Source organism: Lycium barbarum, chromosome 7 (genome assembly GCF_019175385.1).
Source record: "Lycium barbarum isolate Lr01 chromosome 7, ASM1917538v2, whole genome shotgun sequence".
Taxonomy (NCBI): Eukaryota; Viridiplantae; Streptophyta; class Magnoliopsida; order Solanales; family Solanaceae; genus Lycium; species Lycium barbarum.
In genome coordinates this window covers 1,551,438-1,567,663 of record NC_083343.1, presented here as the reverse complement: position 1 = coordinate 1,567,663, position 16,226 = coordinate 1,551,438, and the positions used below count along the sequence as shown (strand labels likewise).

At 35.0% G+C, this 16,226-nt stretch overlaps 2 protein-coding genes across 5 annotated transcripts; both read right to left on the bottom strand.

The window, feature by feature from the left end:
- Window positions 1–326: 326 nt before the first annotated feature.
- LOC132602861 (probable serine/threonine-protein kinase PBL19) lies at window positions 327–10,028 on the bottom strand. Of its 4 annotated transcripts, none has more exons than XR_009567884.1 (4): window positions 9,727–10,028; window positions 8,791–8,992; window positions 6,017–6,085; window positions 327–663 (listed from the first exon to the last, which is right to left on the bottom strand). XR_009567884.1 is itself a non-coding variant. In XM_060315648.1 (3 exons), the coding sequence occupies exons 1-3, from the start codon at window positions 9,780–9,782 to the stop codon at window positions 6,050–6,052; spliced, it is 294 nt and encodes a 97-aa protein (XP_060171631.1). In that variant the 5' UTR covers window positions 9,783–10,024; the 3' UTR covers window positions 5,892–6,049. The 4 variants fall into 4 exon arrangements, 2 of the variants coding, with proteins under 2 accessions (XP_060171631.1, XP_060171632.1); XR_009567883.1 differs by lacking the exon at window positions 327–663 and adding an exon at window positions 3,560–4,621; XM_060315648.1 differs by lacking the exon at window positions 327–663 and having other exon boundaries at window positions 5,892–6,085; window positions 9,727–10,024.
- A 1,661-nt stretch (window positions 10,029–11,689) lies between these two features.
- On the bottom strand, window positions 11,690–12,796 carry LOC132602860 (defensin-like protein). The gene is made up of 2 exons (XM_060315647.1): window positions 12,637–12,796; window positions 11,690–12,145 (listed from the first exon to the last, which is right to left on the bottom strand). Exons 1-2 carry the CDS (start codon window positions 12,698–12,700, stop codon window positions 11,889–11,891), a joined length of 321 nt encoding a protein of 106 aa, XP_060171630.1. The 5' UTR covers window positions 12,701–12,796; the 3' UTR covers window positions 11,690–11,888.
- Window positions 12,797–16,226: the final 3,430 nt, after the last annotated feature.

Genomic DNA, 16,226 nt, shown 5'->3' with positions numbered 1-16,226 from the left:
GACACATTAGACGAATCTCACGTAAAAATTGTTAGCCTAAAAAGAGAACAGTTAAATTTGTTTAGCAGTTTAAAGGATACATGATTTGATTTTGTTATTATAAGCAGTGAAAACAAGCTAATTAGAATAATAATAGGCGAATTGATTGACTAAAAGAAATTAAATATAAAGCAATTGAGCCTGGGCTTGAATTATCCTGGAAGCAGATCCTTTAATAGGTTTCCTCCGGTTGAACTGTAAAGCACTTAAACTTTCTAAGAGCAAGTATACAAATCCGGAGTGAAAGAGCAATTTAAAAGAATAAATGTGAATAGTAAAGCTTGTAAGAATAGTGTGTAATCAGTGTTATTCGATGATCCTTCTTTCGGGCGGTTAAACTCCTTTTATAGTACAAATACATGGACCCTTTAATCAGTAATTAAATCCTAATAATGAATTATAATGAGCAATTAATATTGCCTTTAATACTGAATGGTAATGTATGCTTCAGATTCGGTCCGGTCCTGTAACGCCATTCCGCTATTAATTATCTGATGTGACTTTCCCTTGTAACTTGACTTCGGATGCAACCGGGGCTTTTTGCTCGTATTAAATGCTGCAACTAGAAACGTTTCATCTTCCTCTGCCACGTGTCTCAATACTATTTCGACATGTGTCAACAAGCTGTATTTTGCCATGTATATAAAAATAAGAGAGTAAAGTGAACAGCTCTATAAACCATACAATAAGTTCTATATATTTTAACGCAAAACTAATTTCAAATTGAAGAGTAACTTCATGATGGATGAAATACTTTGTTCTTTGAATAGTTTACATGAGAACCATTTTGCGACTCCGATGATAGTGTAATTCGAGCGATTAATCCATGAGGTCAGTCATAGATAATACGTGTCATAGGCTTGGATTGTGACTTATATATTTTCGGAATAAGAAATTTTTATAGCCGCACAAATACTATGACATATTTAAAATCACAAGTGTAAAAAATTCTACGCATATTCCCCTTTATCTTCCTTTGGCTTATTTATTGAATCCACAGAAAGTGTCAAAAGTTCTACCACACACTAATATTATGGCATATTAAGATTACAAGTTTCAAAAGTTATTTTTAAATTATAAAAATGAATTTTATACCAAGTCAAACTATACCAAACAAAGTAAAACAGAAGGAGTAACAAGTAATATGGTTCATTCTTATCCATTTTCAAGAGGTTTACAATAATCTTGAAAGTCAGATGATGCGAATAAATTAGTCCTTTTTTTTTTTTGGAGAATAACTGATTCACGTAGTTGATGTCCATAATTATTAAAGGTTATGGTGGGGTGGGTAAGTATACCTTCATTCTTATACAAATGTCTCGGATTGAAATTTTAAGAACTTAGTCGTCTTTATTGTGACCGGAACTTAGACGGGTGATCGGACCAATGTCTCCGGTCACGTCTGTGAGAAAGTGCCCTATTCTAAGTATAATATTCTAATTGTAGTATCATTGTAATTATGGTAATATAGGATTTATAGTTTTATTAGAATAAGGTTACCTTGTTAGAATCGGGTGGAAGGTGGTGACTTACTTATATATAAGGAGGTCATTATGTGAATACAAAGGCAGAGAAAATTCTCCCAAAATATTCTTGTCTCATTACTGCTTTCACATCCCTTTAATTTTAGCAGTCTTTGATAGGGAAGCCTTTTACTTTTTAAAGTGAGATTTTCCGACCCGAATCTAAGGTATTCAAGCCATGAAACAGGTATCAGACATCGGCCAAGCTATACAAGAACTTGATGAGCATGAGAAAGCTATTTTCCGTGTTAGTAACATACTGCATCACCAAATATCAACAACATGGGTTGTGGTGGAATGTTATGGGGTCCCTCCATCCTTAATCAGATGTCTCGGGTTCGAATCTAAAATATCATGCTAGGAGCACTTGTCACACCCCTTTTTACGCCCCAAAGGACACATGAGTTTAGTTATTAAAGGGTTTTTTCAATTGAAGTGATGGTTTTGAAAAGCGATTATTTTATTTACAGAGTCGCCACTTGAAATTGAGTTTTGGTGTTCCAAGTCACCTTATGAATCCCTAATCAAAAGGAAATGACTTTTTATTATGGTCCACGAAAATAGAAGACCGGGTAAGGAATTCTGCTGACCGGGGAAAAGTTGTTAGGCATTCCCCGAGTCCCATAGTTCTAGCACGGTCGCTTTATCGACTTATACCTAGCTTAAACTAATTTTGAATATATTGTGTTCCCGAGCCTTGATTTGCTTATACTTTTCATTGTTGAACTTTTATTAGTCTTAACCCGGATGCCTAACCGCATTCCGGATCTTGACATACATAGGCTTAGAAGCGTAACTGCTTTCTTCGCTCATATGTATCGCACCTAAATTGTCTTTGTCTACACGTCTTGATTTGAATTAATGAAAATTAATTATTAGAACAATTTTTCCAAGGTGCGTAACCGCATCCTTGAGCTTCTTTTAAGTGTCTCAACATAAGATGCGTAACCGCATTCTTAATCGAAATAAACATTTTAAAATGAGTTGGCCAAAGTGCATAACGACATGCTTGAGCTGTTTAAGCTTCTCCAAATAAGATGCGTAACCGCATTCTTAATCGAGACAAACATTTTAAAACGTGCCTAAAGCTCGTCTAGCATTAAAAGCAATTATTTGTCTCTAAAATTCGAGACTTATTATTATTTGGTAAAACTTTCACTCTTTTGGCAACGGGTTTTGAAATGTGTTCACAACCCATCTCGCTCCCTCACAATTATTTTTTTCCCAACCTTTTTTTTTTCTTTTCACAATGAGATTTGAAATAATTCGCATCTCGTCTCAATCATCTCACATTAGTAGTTAATTCAGGCCTTAGAAATTGGTATAGGCTCAAAAATAAAAAGTTAAATACCACTCTTTTCGGTCCATTTACACTACTAAAAAACTTTCAAAAATCGACGGACAAAAAACCGACTCCCTGCGTCGGTTTTTTACATTTCTAATTTTTTTAAAAAAATATTTTAATTAGAAAACCGACAAACGACGTCGGTTTTTTTGGCAGAATTTTGAAAATATATATCCGCAAAGAAAACATAATAATAATAATTAATATAAAACCGACGGACGATGTCGGTTTTATTTTTAAAAATATTTTAAATAATATGCAATTCAATTCGTTTTTTTAAAAAATAATAAACAATTTTTTTCTAGGAAACCGACGGACAGGGTCGGTTTCCTCTTTTTTTTTTGGGTCAAATCTGGTCAAACGTGCGGGAAAAACCGACGGACAGGGTCGGTTTTGTCTGTCGGTTTTTCTTTAAAAACATTCCAGACGGGTTTTCATACCCATTTCTTCTCCTCTTCCCAATTAAACTCCCATTCCCCTCAAACCCTAGCTACCCGCCGCCCCCCTTCCCTCAGCCCAGCCCCGCCGCCCATTTCCCCGCCGCCTAGCGCCGCCGCCTGCGTAGCCCGTCCCACCAACCCAGACCTGTTTTGAAGTTAATTAATTGAGTTTAGTTTCTCTTAAATTAGGGCTTTTAAAATTCTTTCAATTTTAGTTTTATTTGTAGATTTTAGGCCTTTCTCTCCTTTCTTCACTAGTTTTGGTGCTATCTTTTATGTATTGTTGCTCCGTGCTTGGATTTGTTGTTGTAGCTATTTGGAGAACATTGTTGTAACTCTTGTTGATTATAGTGGAGCTTTTGTGGGCCGGAGGTCCCGTGGATGTTTCCTCTTCACCTCGAAGGGGTTTTACCACGTAAATTTGGTGTCTCTTCCATTCGATTTATTTTTGTTTTCTTTGCTATTTTATTGTTGTTATAGCTGTTGCCTGGATTTCCATTTGTGCTAGTGTTTATTGTCTTCTCTTGGTTCAAATAGTGTGGGAAGTTTCGACTTAGGTATTTCTTTCGCTGTTACCTCGTCGTGCAATTTGGTTATTGCTTGTTTCTTCCCCAACAAAGTGGTATCAGAGCTTGTGGTTGTATTTGGTTGTGTTGATCGTCTATTTGAATGATGGAGGCAAATATGAGCAAGATGGTTTGTTTAAATGGCAGTAATTACCATATTTGGAAAAGCAAGATGAAAGATCTTCTATTTGTCAAGAAATTGCATTTACATGTGTTGCTTCTAAGAAACCCGAGACTATTAAAGATGAAGAGTGGGAATTTGAGCACTTACATGTTTGTGGCTATACTAGGCAATGAGTTGAAGATAATGTTCGAAATCATATTGTGAATGAGACAAATGCTAAAAGCTTGTGGGAAAAGCTCAAGACACTTTATGCTTCAAAGACTGGCAATAATAAGTTGTATCTAATTAAACAATTGATGAATATTAGATACAAAGGGCAGCCTTATTTCTGATCATATCAATGATTTTCAGGGTGTACTTGATCAGCTGTCTGGAATGAGTGTCAAGTTTGATGAAGAAATACAGGGACTTTGGCTTCTTAATACTCTGCCAAACTCTTGGGAAACTCTTCGAGTTTCTTTGACTAATTCTGCTCCCAGTGATGTGTAACTATGGAAATGCTAAGAGTGGTGCTTTGAATGAAGAGATGAGAAGAAGATCTCAAGCTTCGTCTTCTTTAACTTCACACTCCGATGTTTTGGTTACTGAAGACAGGGGGAGAAGTAACTTCAGAGGTCAGAATGACAGGGGCAAAAGTAGAAGCAAGTCAAGATCCTCTAGGTACAAGAATCTTACATGTGACTATTGTCACTTGAAAGGGCACATCAAGAAACATTGCTACAAGTTTAAGAGAGACCAGAAAAGGCAAATTTTAGCTGTTTGGCTTTCCTTATTCTTAGTCATAAATTTCCAAATTTTAGCGGTTGACTTACGAGTTCTTGACGGGTTGTCTTGTGTATGTGATTGTGCAGGACCTGTATCTCCTATGGGATTTTCGGGGGCTTGTGTTTCATCATCATCATCATCATCAATTTCATGAAAAGTGTTGGTATAATGTTGTTGCATTGCCTCATGATCTAAAAGTGGATTATTTCCACCAACATCAATACCTAAATTAGGTGTTTCGTTCACAAATGGTTCCTCATTAAACCCACCCGTAACAATACCACTACTATCGACACCACGTCTAAATCTCTTCGCCATTATTAAATAGACTTAATTTAAATCACACTCAAATAAATCACAAGAAAATAAATTGCAACAAATTAAATTGCTAGAATTAAATAGCGAAAAATAAAGATAAAGTTGGAACGAAGGTACCAAATTGTTGGACTAATTTCCAACAAAGTGAAGGTGGGTAGAATTGTAAATCCACCAAAGCTACTTCGGATTGTTACAAAATCACCAACTTCACCAACAATATTATAATTGCAAAATTAATAATTGAAACTAGAATAAAACTTTATAATATTTAATTGAGAGAAATTTAAAGTGGCTAATTGTTGCAAAGTAACTATAATTGAGAGAAATTGAGAGAACGAGAAGAGTGAATTTGTGTGGATTAAAATGAAAATGGAGAGGAGTTTATATAGGGGTGAGGGATGAGTTAAAGTGTTAAAAAAAAGTTTGGGAGGGTTGGGGGGGGGTGGGGGGGGGGGGGGGCAAAAGGGACGTTTGGAACCGTTTGCCAACGACCATTTTTGCAAATGGACCGTCGGCCAACGATCCAGCCCATTTATCCAACAGCTACATTTTAAAAAAATATTAAATTTTGACCGGTTTAACTAGTTCCGGTCCCAAAAAATCAAAACCGGACCAGTAGGTTTTAAACGGTAAAACGGAACCATTAAACCGGTTCCACCTGTTCTGGTTTTACAAGTCCGGTTACCGGTTTGAACCGGTTAAAGAAAACCGGTTGCCAGGCTTACACGTGCCCAAAAGTTAAACAACTCGACAATAGCCCACAAGAATGTATACTATCTATGGAGCTTCTAAGATAATAAAGAGTGTCTAAAACCATCGGGACGCAGCCTGAAACTAAAATACAAAAACAAAAGTAAAGACAGAATGGTTCCCCACGAACAATCATGTAAGCTCACCAAATAGTCTCGAAAGCAGCAAGTTCTCTCAAGTCATAGGCGTATCACGAACCTGCTCATCAATGATACCTAACATACCATAAAAAACAATAATGGTATGCCTGAGTACTGGGTACTCAGTGAGTATCTAAGGGGCAATAGTTAACAAAACAAGATATGATGAATAAAATCAATAAAACGATATCAAAAGAAACAGTTCGAACTCGAGAGAATAAGTAAGCCAGTAAACTAGGGAAATCACCAATAAGAGTCAACATACAGGAATATATCAAGTTCCACTTATGTTACCGTTCACATCATTCTGTGTTTCATTCACGAACTCAAGGTTTCCACAAGCCACTCAGAGGCAACAAAGATACAAAACAAGCCACTTTCAGGCAAATCAATCAGTTGATACTCCTGGCTAAGAAACCACGGAGGTTAATCATCCGCTGGACTAGCACAACGATAGATACTCCGGGCTAGGAAGCAATGGAGGTCAATCATCCTCTGGACTGGCACAACAAAAGATACTCTGGCTAGGAAGCAACGCAGGTCAATCATCCTCTGGACTGACATGAAATAGATACTCTGGCTAGGAAGCAACGGAGATCAATCATCCTCTGGACTGACACAACAATAGATACTCCGGCTAAGAAGTAATGGAGGCCAATCATCCTCTGGACTGACACATCAATAGAAACTCCGGGCTAGGAAGCAATACGGAGATCAATCATCCTCTGGACTGACACATCAATACTCGTATTGATACGTTAGGATCCATAATGGCTAATCATCCTATGGACTAGCACAGCTTGCCCATACAGGCCTAAACACAAACAAAATATAAATCATGCCATATTACCGAATCATTAATCATGGCTTAGAGCCGAATCTCACTTCTCAAGTCATCATCTCAAAATAGAGACATTTCAAGTCATAACCCATTTAGAATCTCATTCAAATCTCTTATTCAATTTCAAGAAACCCATTTAGCATCAAAATAAGTTTAAGGTCCAACCAATAGAAAAATAAGTTCAATCATCCAATAATAGGAAAAGCTAGTTTCACAAAGTAGTATAGTTCGTATAAGGATCGATACGGGCTTGACCCTACACATGCATGACCTTGTCTAAAAGAAATAATCTTTAATTCCAAAAGAAATTGCACCAAACAAGAGTTATGACTTATACAAACAATCAAGGAAGGATTCTCAAATACAAATCATGCTTTCACAATATAAACGTACTTCAAAAGTAGACATACTTGAAAAGACGATTTTTGAAATATTGACATACTTCAAGAAAGATTTTTGGAAATATAGACATACCTTAAATCCCGCTCAAACGTAATTCCCAAGGTTCTACAATCACACTTATTGACGGAATCTCAACGTCTCCAAACATTCCTTTCTTCTTCTCTTTCTTGGGTTTCAAGAATCTTATATGTTTTGGGGAAACCCTAGGGTTGTTTCCTCTCAAAAAGTCGGCCAAAAAGAAGTGGGAATGAATATAACGAAGTTAGGCTTTTATAAATTTCGGGAAAAATTGCTTGAGGCATAAAATGGCCTGGTGCGTCGCCCAAGGCGGCGCACACAATGTATCTATTTTGACGGTGTCAAAATTTTGATTTCCTGAAAATTTGGCCTGGGGCGCCGCGCACGCCTAATTTTACACTGCACATATGATGTTCAGTAAAATGGGCATAACTCCTAGAACAGAGCTCCGTTAGAGCTGGACGACCTACCGTTGGAAAAGTATTTCGAAGACCTACAACTATTAGTGAGGAAGTTTCCCAGATTACTAACCTATTTTCACGAAACTGGCTTAGATGTCAGACCTACTGAAATATATACGAGTTCGAGAACTCTTACGAACTTCACTATTTGGGTTGACTTCAAAATGACTCCTTATCACTCAAATTCATCCCGAATGGATTAATATAGCTAAAATATCATCTTATTACTAATTTTGCACTTTCACACTTAACCCGAATTTATGGGGTGTTACAATGAGTTCCCTGACGAGTTCTCAAATCTCCATAAGAAATAATAAAAGATTGACTATGAAGAAAAAATGACTCCGCCAAACAATGCAGATCTAACCAATAGCTGCTGGATTGAGGGAGGACTTAACATGTAGTCTGCTCATCTATAATCTTGCACTTACATTGACACAAGCCAATGTAGATTTACATAAAGAGAATGTTAGTACACCAACTATCAGTACTCAGTGAGTATCAACGACTCCCTTACAAAAACTTAAACGAGGCTTGAAAAACATGATAATCATAAAAGCATTCTGAAATTTTTTTAAAGGGGAACAAAGCATCTGTAGAACAATATATAATTTTTTTCACAAAAGTACTTTTTCAAAATACTTCTTCCGGTTGAAAATAAGTGTCCACTTAACTTTTAGTATACCCCTTAAAGAAAATACTAACTTCTAAAAAAATAGGTATTTTGACTAAACTACCCTTAATTAAAATCTGCATATTACTATTAACTTGACACATTGAGACCTGGTTACATAACACTTAATAAAAGTAAATCTGAAAAAATAAAATTAATTCATTCTTAATTGTGTAAGTGAACACTTATTTAGAAGCAAATACAAAAGGTTAAGCGGATACTTATTATTATGAAGTTGAGAGTAATACTAAATAAATATTCTTTCTTTTTGTCTGTGGAGCACCACTCAACTTTCACACATTCCGTAATTGTCGATCCCACCTCGATTGACGAAATATTAATGAAAACTTGGACGAAAACATCAGAAAATATTCAAATAAAGCACCTGAACTTCCAATTCTTCATGCAAATAAGCCAATCCTTGAGCTGCTCCAAGCGCTATTTGCAGTCTTCTTTGCCAAGAAAGAACTGGAAAGGCTGTACTGAAAAGATGATCTTCCAGACTTTTATTTGACATGAATTCATACACAAGTAGCCTCTGAATACCTCTTTCCCCATCAACGGCACAATATCCAATGTTTATGACCCTACATAACAATTAGAGGATCAACACAATACTAAAGCTTACACTAAGATAACAGCTTAAATTGTTTAGCTTCCGAGATCTAGAGAAGCGAGATGCGTCAACCATAATGCTGAAAACCAGAACTTTTAATCAATGGCAAGGAAACCGGAACAAAATGATAATATTCTCATGGTGCTCATAATACTTGACAGACATTTATTTTCTGTTTAACAAATTTTAACTTGAAAGGGAGCTTCTCCAGCAATTAAATCAAGTTCCTTCAGAGCTGCTTGTCACATAGAAATGATCCACATTTGGGCAGCGATTTAACGATCAATTTGAATCTCACATATCACAGTAGATCAGAATGCTTAAGAGAGCTAAAATGACTTGGAAATAGTATTGAAAGCAAAGTGCAGGGAGCAAACAGAAATGTAAATGCAACAAAGTTGTCTATGATTCCTCTCTTGCATATACACGTATAACACGTACATTCTCCCGAATAGTCCCATGAGAATGTGGAAGCAGGTGAATTTCAGCGGCATCGATAGTTTGCTCTTTTTAGTAAAGATGAACACCAAAGAAAGAAGCCAAATTGTTACTACTATAATGTAAATAGCATGCTCCTTCACTAACATAGCAACAAAAAACAGGAAAGACAACCGAAATTACATTGCACACATAAACCTTTAAAGCCAATAATGAAGAATCACATCATTAATGCTTCATTACAAGAGTTTTCATTAATATTATTACCCTATCCCCAAAGTACCGCCCGGTTCAAGTTCTAGCATGTTCGGATTCTGTGCCATATGAGGGCAATTATGTCATAGTGCCCAAATCAAGAGTGCACTAATCTCATTGCAACCCAACCATGGCTACAAACCTTTTTAAGAAATCTAATGAAACATGGTGCAAAGGAAGAAGAAGCAGGGCTGAGGTATACAAAATAATGCTAGCAGCAGCTGTGTATTATGTATTATATTTCCTAAAATCCAGACCAGACGGCCTCTTATTGGAATATGAATAACAAGAGTAAATATTTTTGTTCTTTAATGGGGAAAAACGTGTATGTGATAAACCATTATTGGTGTACGAAAAGCAAAAATTAAGTACTGCCAGACATGTGATTCTGACATTTGGCAACAAGATTTTTGGTTGTACATTTAGGACCGTTTGGACCATTTAGGATATCCTCAAACTATAGGCCACGTTTGATGTCTTTTTGTCATTTTCTTTGTGGCTTTTTTGCTTATTTCCCATCGAAATATATATTGAGAAATCAAACAGATAATTCATTACTAAGAGCCTGTTTTGATGGGCTTATGCCTATAAGCTATTTGCAGCTTATAAGTTAAAAAAAATAAATTGAGGTAGTCTAATTTTTTTTTCTGGTAATTTTGATTTTCGATTTCTAAAAATACTATACCATTAACATACCAAAATAATTCAGTATGGCTCGATATTTTTAAGTTCGATTTCGGTATTTTGCGGTACGGTAATCGGTACCATAGTTTGTTCAACTTCAACTTATATATACTCATATCATAGAGAATTATGACTTCGGCTACTCAAAAAACGTCTCAATTATATTGTACTAACAGCTTACACATGCAAAAATATTCAAAAGAAAATAAAAACAATCCCATTCATAAATCAATTACATAAAAAAAGACATTTAAATCAAGATAGAGTTGACAAAGTTTAAAAGTTTAAACAATTAGTTTTCTAATAATACTAGTTTATATATTTGTTAGTATTATAATACTAAGATATATGAATTGTATATGTAACCACATACTTCGGTATAGTATTCGGTATTTCGGTATTTTCTTTATGAATACCAAATTCCGTATCGAATACCAAACTTTTTAAAAATGCATACCAAATATCGTACTAAATACCATAATACCGAAACCGCGATATAAAATTTTTTGATTTCGATATGGTAATCGGTATCTACCATACCATGCCCACCCGTAGTAGAGATGATCTACAGTGTTTGAAGTATGGTCACCTTTACAACTCAAGAAGACGCCATATTTCCATGGAAAGATATTGGAGAAAAGAAGATGCAAATTGCCAGAGAGAATCTCACATCATGATTTTCATAACCTGTATTATTGTCCCTTCTTTCCTTCTTCTTTAGTATTGAATTAATTAATTGCTTTGTTATTGTTATCTGCATTTTGGTAGTGGCATATGACTTGTGTTGGTTGAGGACTGCTTGGAAGTCCTCAACTTTCTTTCCCTTTAGCCATTTATTTCTATGAGGTACTTTTGGAATTATCTAGCTAGAAAGCATTCATCTTAATAAATGTACAAGTTTGTGGAATTGGAAAGACAAACGCACACACTTTTGGCATTTAATATTACATCGCAAATTGCAAGATATGAGTTTGGAACAGAGAGCAAGGAAGGATCCCCATCTCCACATTGATTGTGTCCTCCCATCATCCAACACACTTCATCTTTACCCCCACCCGCTAACTCCCATTTCCACCACCCCCACACCCCTACCCCTCCACTCCCACCTTTTACAGTATAATTTGTCTAGATTACATACAAATTAATGCTTTTAAGATAATATGTTTTATTTATATACCAAATAATAGAAAATAAGTTAGAAATTTACTTTTTTTCCTAGAGAACATTTTCCTTTGTACCCAACACACCGGGTAATGTAAAAATAAAAATATTATATACTACTAGTGATGCATTATTGTAGAGAGAACTCTCCTTGATTTCATCAAAACATACATAAACTTGATACAAGATCCAAAAAGGATTGATGTGTCACAACTTATTTAGTGTGCTAAATGGCTACTAGAGGCCAAGAATGCAACATTATAGGCTACCCTTTAAGAAAGGCAACAAATTATTATTATTTGTGACACTAAACCCTTAATCTCTCTTAATTACTCCATCGTGATCTCTTCTTCAAGCACAGCTTCTGTTAAAGTTTTTGCTTGCTCAGTCAAAGTCAACTCAGCTTCATTTGAAATATTCTCATCAAATACACATGGCTTAGTGCATAGGCACTTTCTTCGGATTTTGCTACAATGTCCATCAGTAAATTTCTCCTTAATGCACGCTTTTCTGCATGAACTGTCGGTAATGCATATTCCTTCAAAAGTCTGGCTTGTTGCTTTGCAAATGTTGCCAGCTTGCACCTCTACAAATCATTCACAAGTACTTACAAATGTTAACAAAATAAAGACATGATCAAAAGAAATATTCAGAATCAAAAAAATAGGAATCAGCGACAGACAAATTTTATAGTTACACAACAAAATTCATTGTTAATTCTATTTAGCAACAGATAAACTATGAGCTATTTAGTGACAAACTAGTGACGAGCTTCGCAACTAAATCCAATTTTTTTATGTAGTGATTGCTTGTATACTGTTAAGCGAAATACAGCAAACAAGTTCTTTCAGGCTATTTCAAAGCCGTCAATCATTAATAGTAACTTTTGAACTGCGAATAAATTTAGTTTCCTTCAAGAAAAATTATTTGTATACTCTTTAGAGGAATACATACAAGTTTCTTCATGATTAATTCCTCAAAGTCAAACGTAACAAACCATTGGAACAGAGTAATACTGCTCGTTATTTTTTATTATTTGTATGAGGATTTAATTTAGAGGAATAAATTGAGACAAACCATAGGCAATAACGAGCATCATTGCCAAGACCAGAAATGCCATGAAGCAAACGGAGCGAGCCATAGTCTCTTTGGATGAGTGAAAGAGATGGGAAATATTAATAATAAGAAAGATTGCAATTCTGAGTTGTGAATAAACACTAACACGATAGAGGTATTTATAGACAGTGAATAAGAGTGAAACCAAAAAAGATAAAATTTATTGGGCCAGTAAATGTGTGAAATAAATTTTGCCACCATGGTTGTTGGTAATTTTAATGTTTGGAGATATCAGTAACACAAAAGACATGTTCCACATGGTCATCAAATTCTTTTTTTTTTTTTTTGATTTCTCATTCGGTGTACTTTGGTACTTGTTTTGAAGTTCGACTAATCTGGATTTGCACCCAAAAATCTTACTTTGAGAAGTAAAGCGCTCCCTCACTATCAAAAGTGATTCCATTTCCAGAGTTCGGGCCCGAGTGTTGGGATCGAAATAAAGGGGTGTCAAGCGAAGCTAATGATTACAACATGAGCGAAGATAAATCAGAAACAAAGAAAAGTATATTAGAATATGCATAAAAATATAGTTTGGCGAATTGGTCTACATATGAAAAAAACTAATAAATATAAAAGAAGATATAAAACTATCGGAGAATAATCTCCCCTAAACAAGACTCTTTATCCCTAAAAGGCTAAATTGTGGATGCTATTTTGTTATTGTCTGAGAAGGAAAATCCTCAATTTATAGAAGTGCAAAACTTCTCCTTTAAGGAAAGGATAAATTTGGAAGAGTTTTTTTCCACCAAGAAAATCTTTTGAAGTACAATACAATTATAGTAAAATCCAAATAAAGTAAGAAATTCGGGACAAAGCCTAACACCGAAATCTCTGATTAAGAATGAAGGAATTATCTAACTTTTGTTATAAAATAATACTCCCTCCGTTTTAATTTATATAAACCCATTTGACCAGGCACGATATTTAAGAAAGAGAGAAGACTTTTGAAACTTGTGATTCAAAATAAGCCTTGAAAATTTGTGTGGATGTAAATCATTCATAAAGTGAATTTGTTTCCAAATTAGAAAAGAGGTCATTCATTTTGGCATGCACTAAAAAGGAAATAGGTTCAAACAAATTGAAATAGAGGGAGTATAACTAAAAAAAAGAATATAGTAGAGAAGAGAGAAGAATTTTTTTTTCTCTTGAGGGATAATTTTACAATGAAGGAGAACTCCTCTATTTATAAGGAAAAACTGACTTGATCCAAAAGTTACTAATCTTAATTTCTCTCTTAAATATAGACATCCATAATAAATGATATTTCTCTATAACATGATAGAAATCCATAATAAATGGTATTATCTATAACACACCCCCTTGGATGTCTATTTCATAGATAATGTGTCTCATTAAAACCTAGTGGGAAAAATTCTAACGAAGGAAAAAGAGTACACATTTCTAATAATACGTATTTTGGATGCCTCATTAAAAAGTGCATCAAGAATCAGATATACAATTTTGAATTACGGGAGAATGTTGGAAATAATAATTCAAAATTGTAGGAAACAAAAATTGGTTAGGATTTGATATTTTAATCCATGTCCAATTAGGATTTACAGTCAAATTAGTATAGGAATAGGTTTTCCTGTTTTGAGTTAAAGTAGGTTTTATACTATTATAAATAGGGATGCTGCTAGCGATTTTCATAGCAAGTGAAAACAAGAGAGAACAAGAGATATTGTAGAGATTCATAGAGTCTATTAATAAAATATTTTCCTTCAAAGAAGAGACAACTCAAGAGAAAATCTTTTCTTACGAAAAATTGCGGCTGTGCATGTTGAGGAGCTAAAAATGGAATCCAAAAGGGAGGTGCGGCGGTATGGTGTGTGTGTCATTGTACTGTTAGGTCTAGGTTAGAAAATTAGGTCTAAATTTCTATTTATGGTGTGTCACTTTTAGCTTACTGATGTGCCGTGAAATTAAGGGATATTCGATGCTAATTTCTTAAGCTTTTGTAACTCTTCAAGCACTTTTGGTGTTACTTTTCGTGTGTTTATGTCGTTTTATAGGATAAGATGTCTAGAGAGCATAACAGAACAAAATGGAGCAAAACAAGCCAAAATAGAAGAAGCGTGACCTGCGAGTCGCAGGTCACACATGCGAGCCGCATGTTCTGCAGCAAATTTGCACAGAGATTTTGGAAATTTGAAGAAATTGGATGCAGCATCTGCGAGACGCAGGTACCACCTGCGAGACGCATCCATGACCGCCGGTGCTGCAAGTCATCTCTGTACATTGCAAGACCTGCGAGAGTTTTGTGCAACCTGCGAGACGCACGTTGCGTACGCAGGGGTATTTTTGTATAATATTGGTGCACTATTCAGGTTTATGTGATTTAGAAGTGATCGGAAAAGAAATCAAGTGAAAACAAGTCACAAAAGGCCAAATTAAAGAAAACGAAAAAATTGGCTATATGTGCAAAAACGGGACAGAGCTGCAAATCTGAAAATATGGGGTTGTTTTGGTCATATTTTGATATGGAAATATTGGGGAATATAAAAGAAAGACTTGGGAGTAATATCTTTCATCTTTGGCCATTTCATACAAGTCTTGGACAGCTTAGGGTTTTTGTACCACACTTTGGGGTTGAAGATTTGAAGATTGAGTTGAGAACTTTCTTAAACTTTTCTCCATTTCTTTGATTCCTTTCTTTGTAATGAATATCTAAGTGCGTAGTATTTATTTTCTTCACTTAAATCTTGTTTATGAAAATATTCTATGATTAAAGTGTTGGATGAAACTCTTGTTTTGCTTATGTATTGAATGATTTTTATCGCTATTGAAGTGGGTCATGCTGATTTAATTAATCTTGTTCTTTAATTTTCTTAAGGGATTAGCTAACCCTAAGACCCGCCCATTTACTTCGAGTTGAGCTCGAGAGAGGAAAATTGAGTTGGAAAAGATTAATTAATAAGAATTTGGGTTATTAAATCTCATCTAATAACTTGAACTAGAGATAGAAAAGTTACTTGAGATTACATTGATTGTGCTTAATATCACAATCTAAGGCCTGAGAAAGCTTAGAGTGTAATTCATTGATTTGGTCGAAAGACTTTTGATGAGATTTTAGAAATCATTATCTATTAACATAAACTCACTCATAGTTGTAAAATCGTGAAATACATTGGATCGTTACTTCAGCGTAATTTTCTTTGTTATCCATACTTGTGGCCATTGATCATGTTACCCGCTTTCTAGTTAGTTTTATCCTTGTTAGTTGTTAAAACAAAAATCAAATATTGAAAAAGTGTTTGGCTTAGCGTAGTTGGTGATAATTCCTTACTTGTTTAAATCGCCTAGTATATTGTTCCCTATGGGATCGACTCCGACTCATAGTTGGGTAAATTATATTGCGACGACCGTGTACACTTTCTCTTTGCGGAATGGATTTGGACGTTATCACTTACCCTTCCCAAAATATTCTTGGATATTCTTTTCCCCAAAATGGAATATACCATGGATATGAATAGGGATAAATTTTGCCACGTGGTGAGCTATCATTGGTTCGATTTTTCATTTTCTTTTGATTAAATAAAACACCAAGATAA

Coding starts and splice junctions, on each gene's coding strand:
- LOC132602861 (XM_060315648.1), bottom strand. CDS start 9,782: ATGGCACAGAATCCGAACATGCTAGAACTTGAACCGGGCGGTACTTTG. Junction 8,993..9,726: donor GGCGGTACTTTGGGGATAGG/GTAATAATATTA, acceptor ATTGTTATGTAG/GGTCATAAACATTGGATATT. Junction 6,086..8,790: donor ATGAAGAATTGGAAGTTCAG/GTGCTTTATTTG, acceptor ATGGTATGTTAG/GTATCATTGATGAGCAGGTT.
- LOC132602860 (XM_060315647.1), bottom strand. CDS start 12,700: ATGGCTCGCTCCGTTTGCTTCATGGCATTTCTGGTCTTGGCAATGATG. Junction 12,146..12,636: donor GATGCTCGTTATTGCCTATG/GTTTGTCTCAAT, acceptor AATGATTTGTAG/AGGTGCAAGCTGGCAACATT.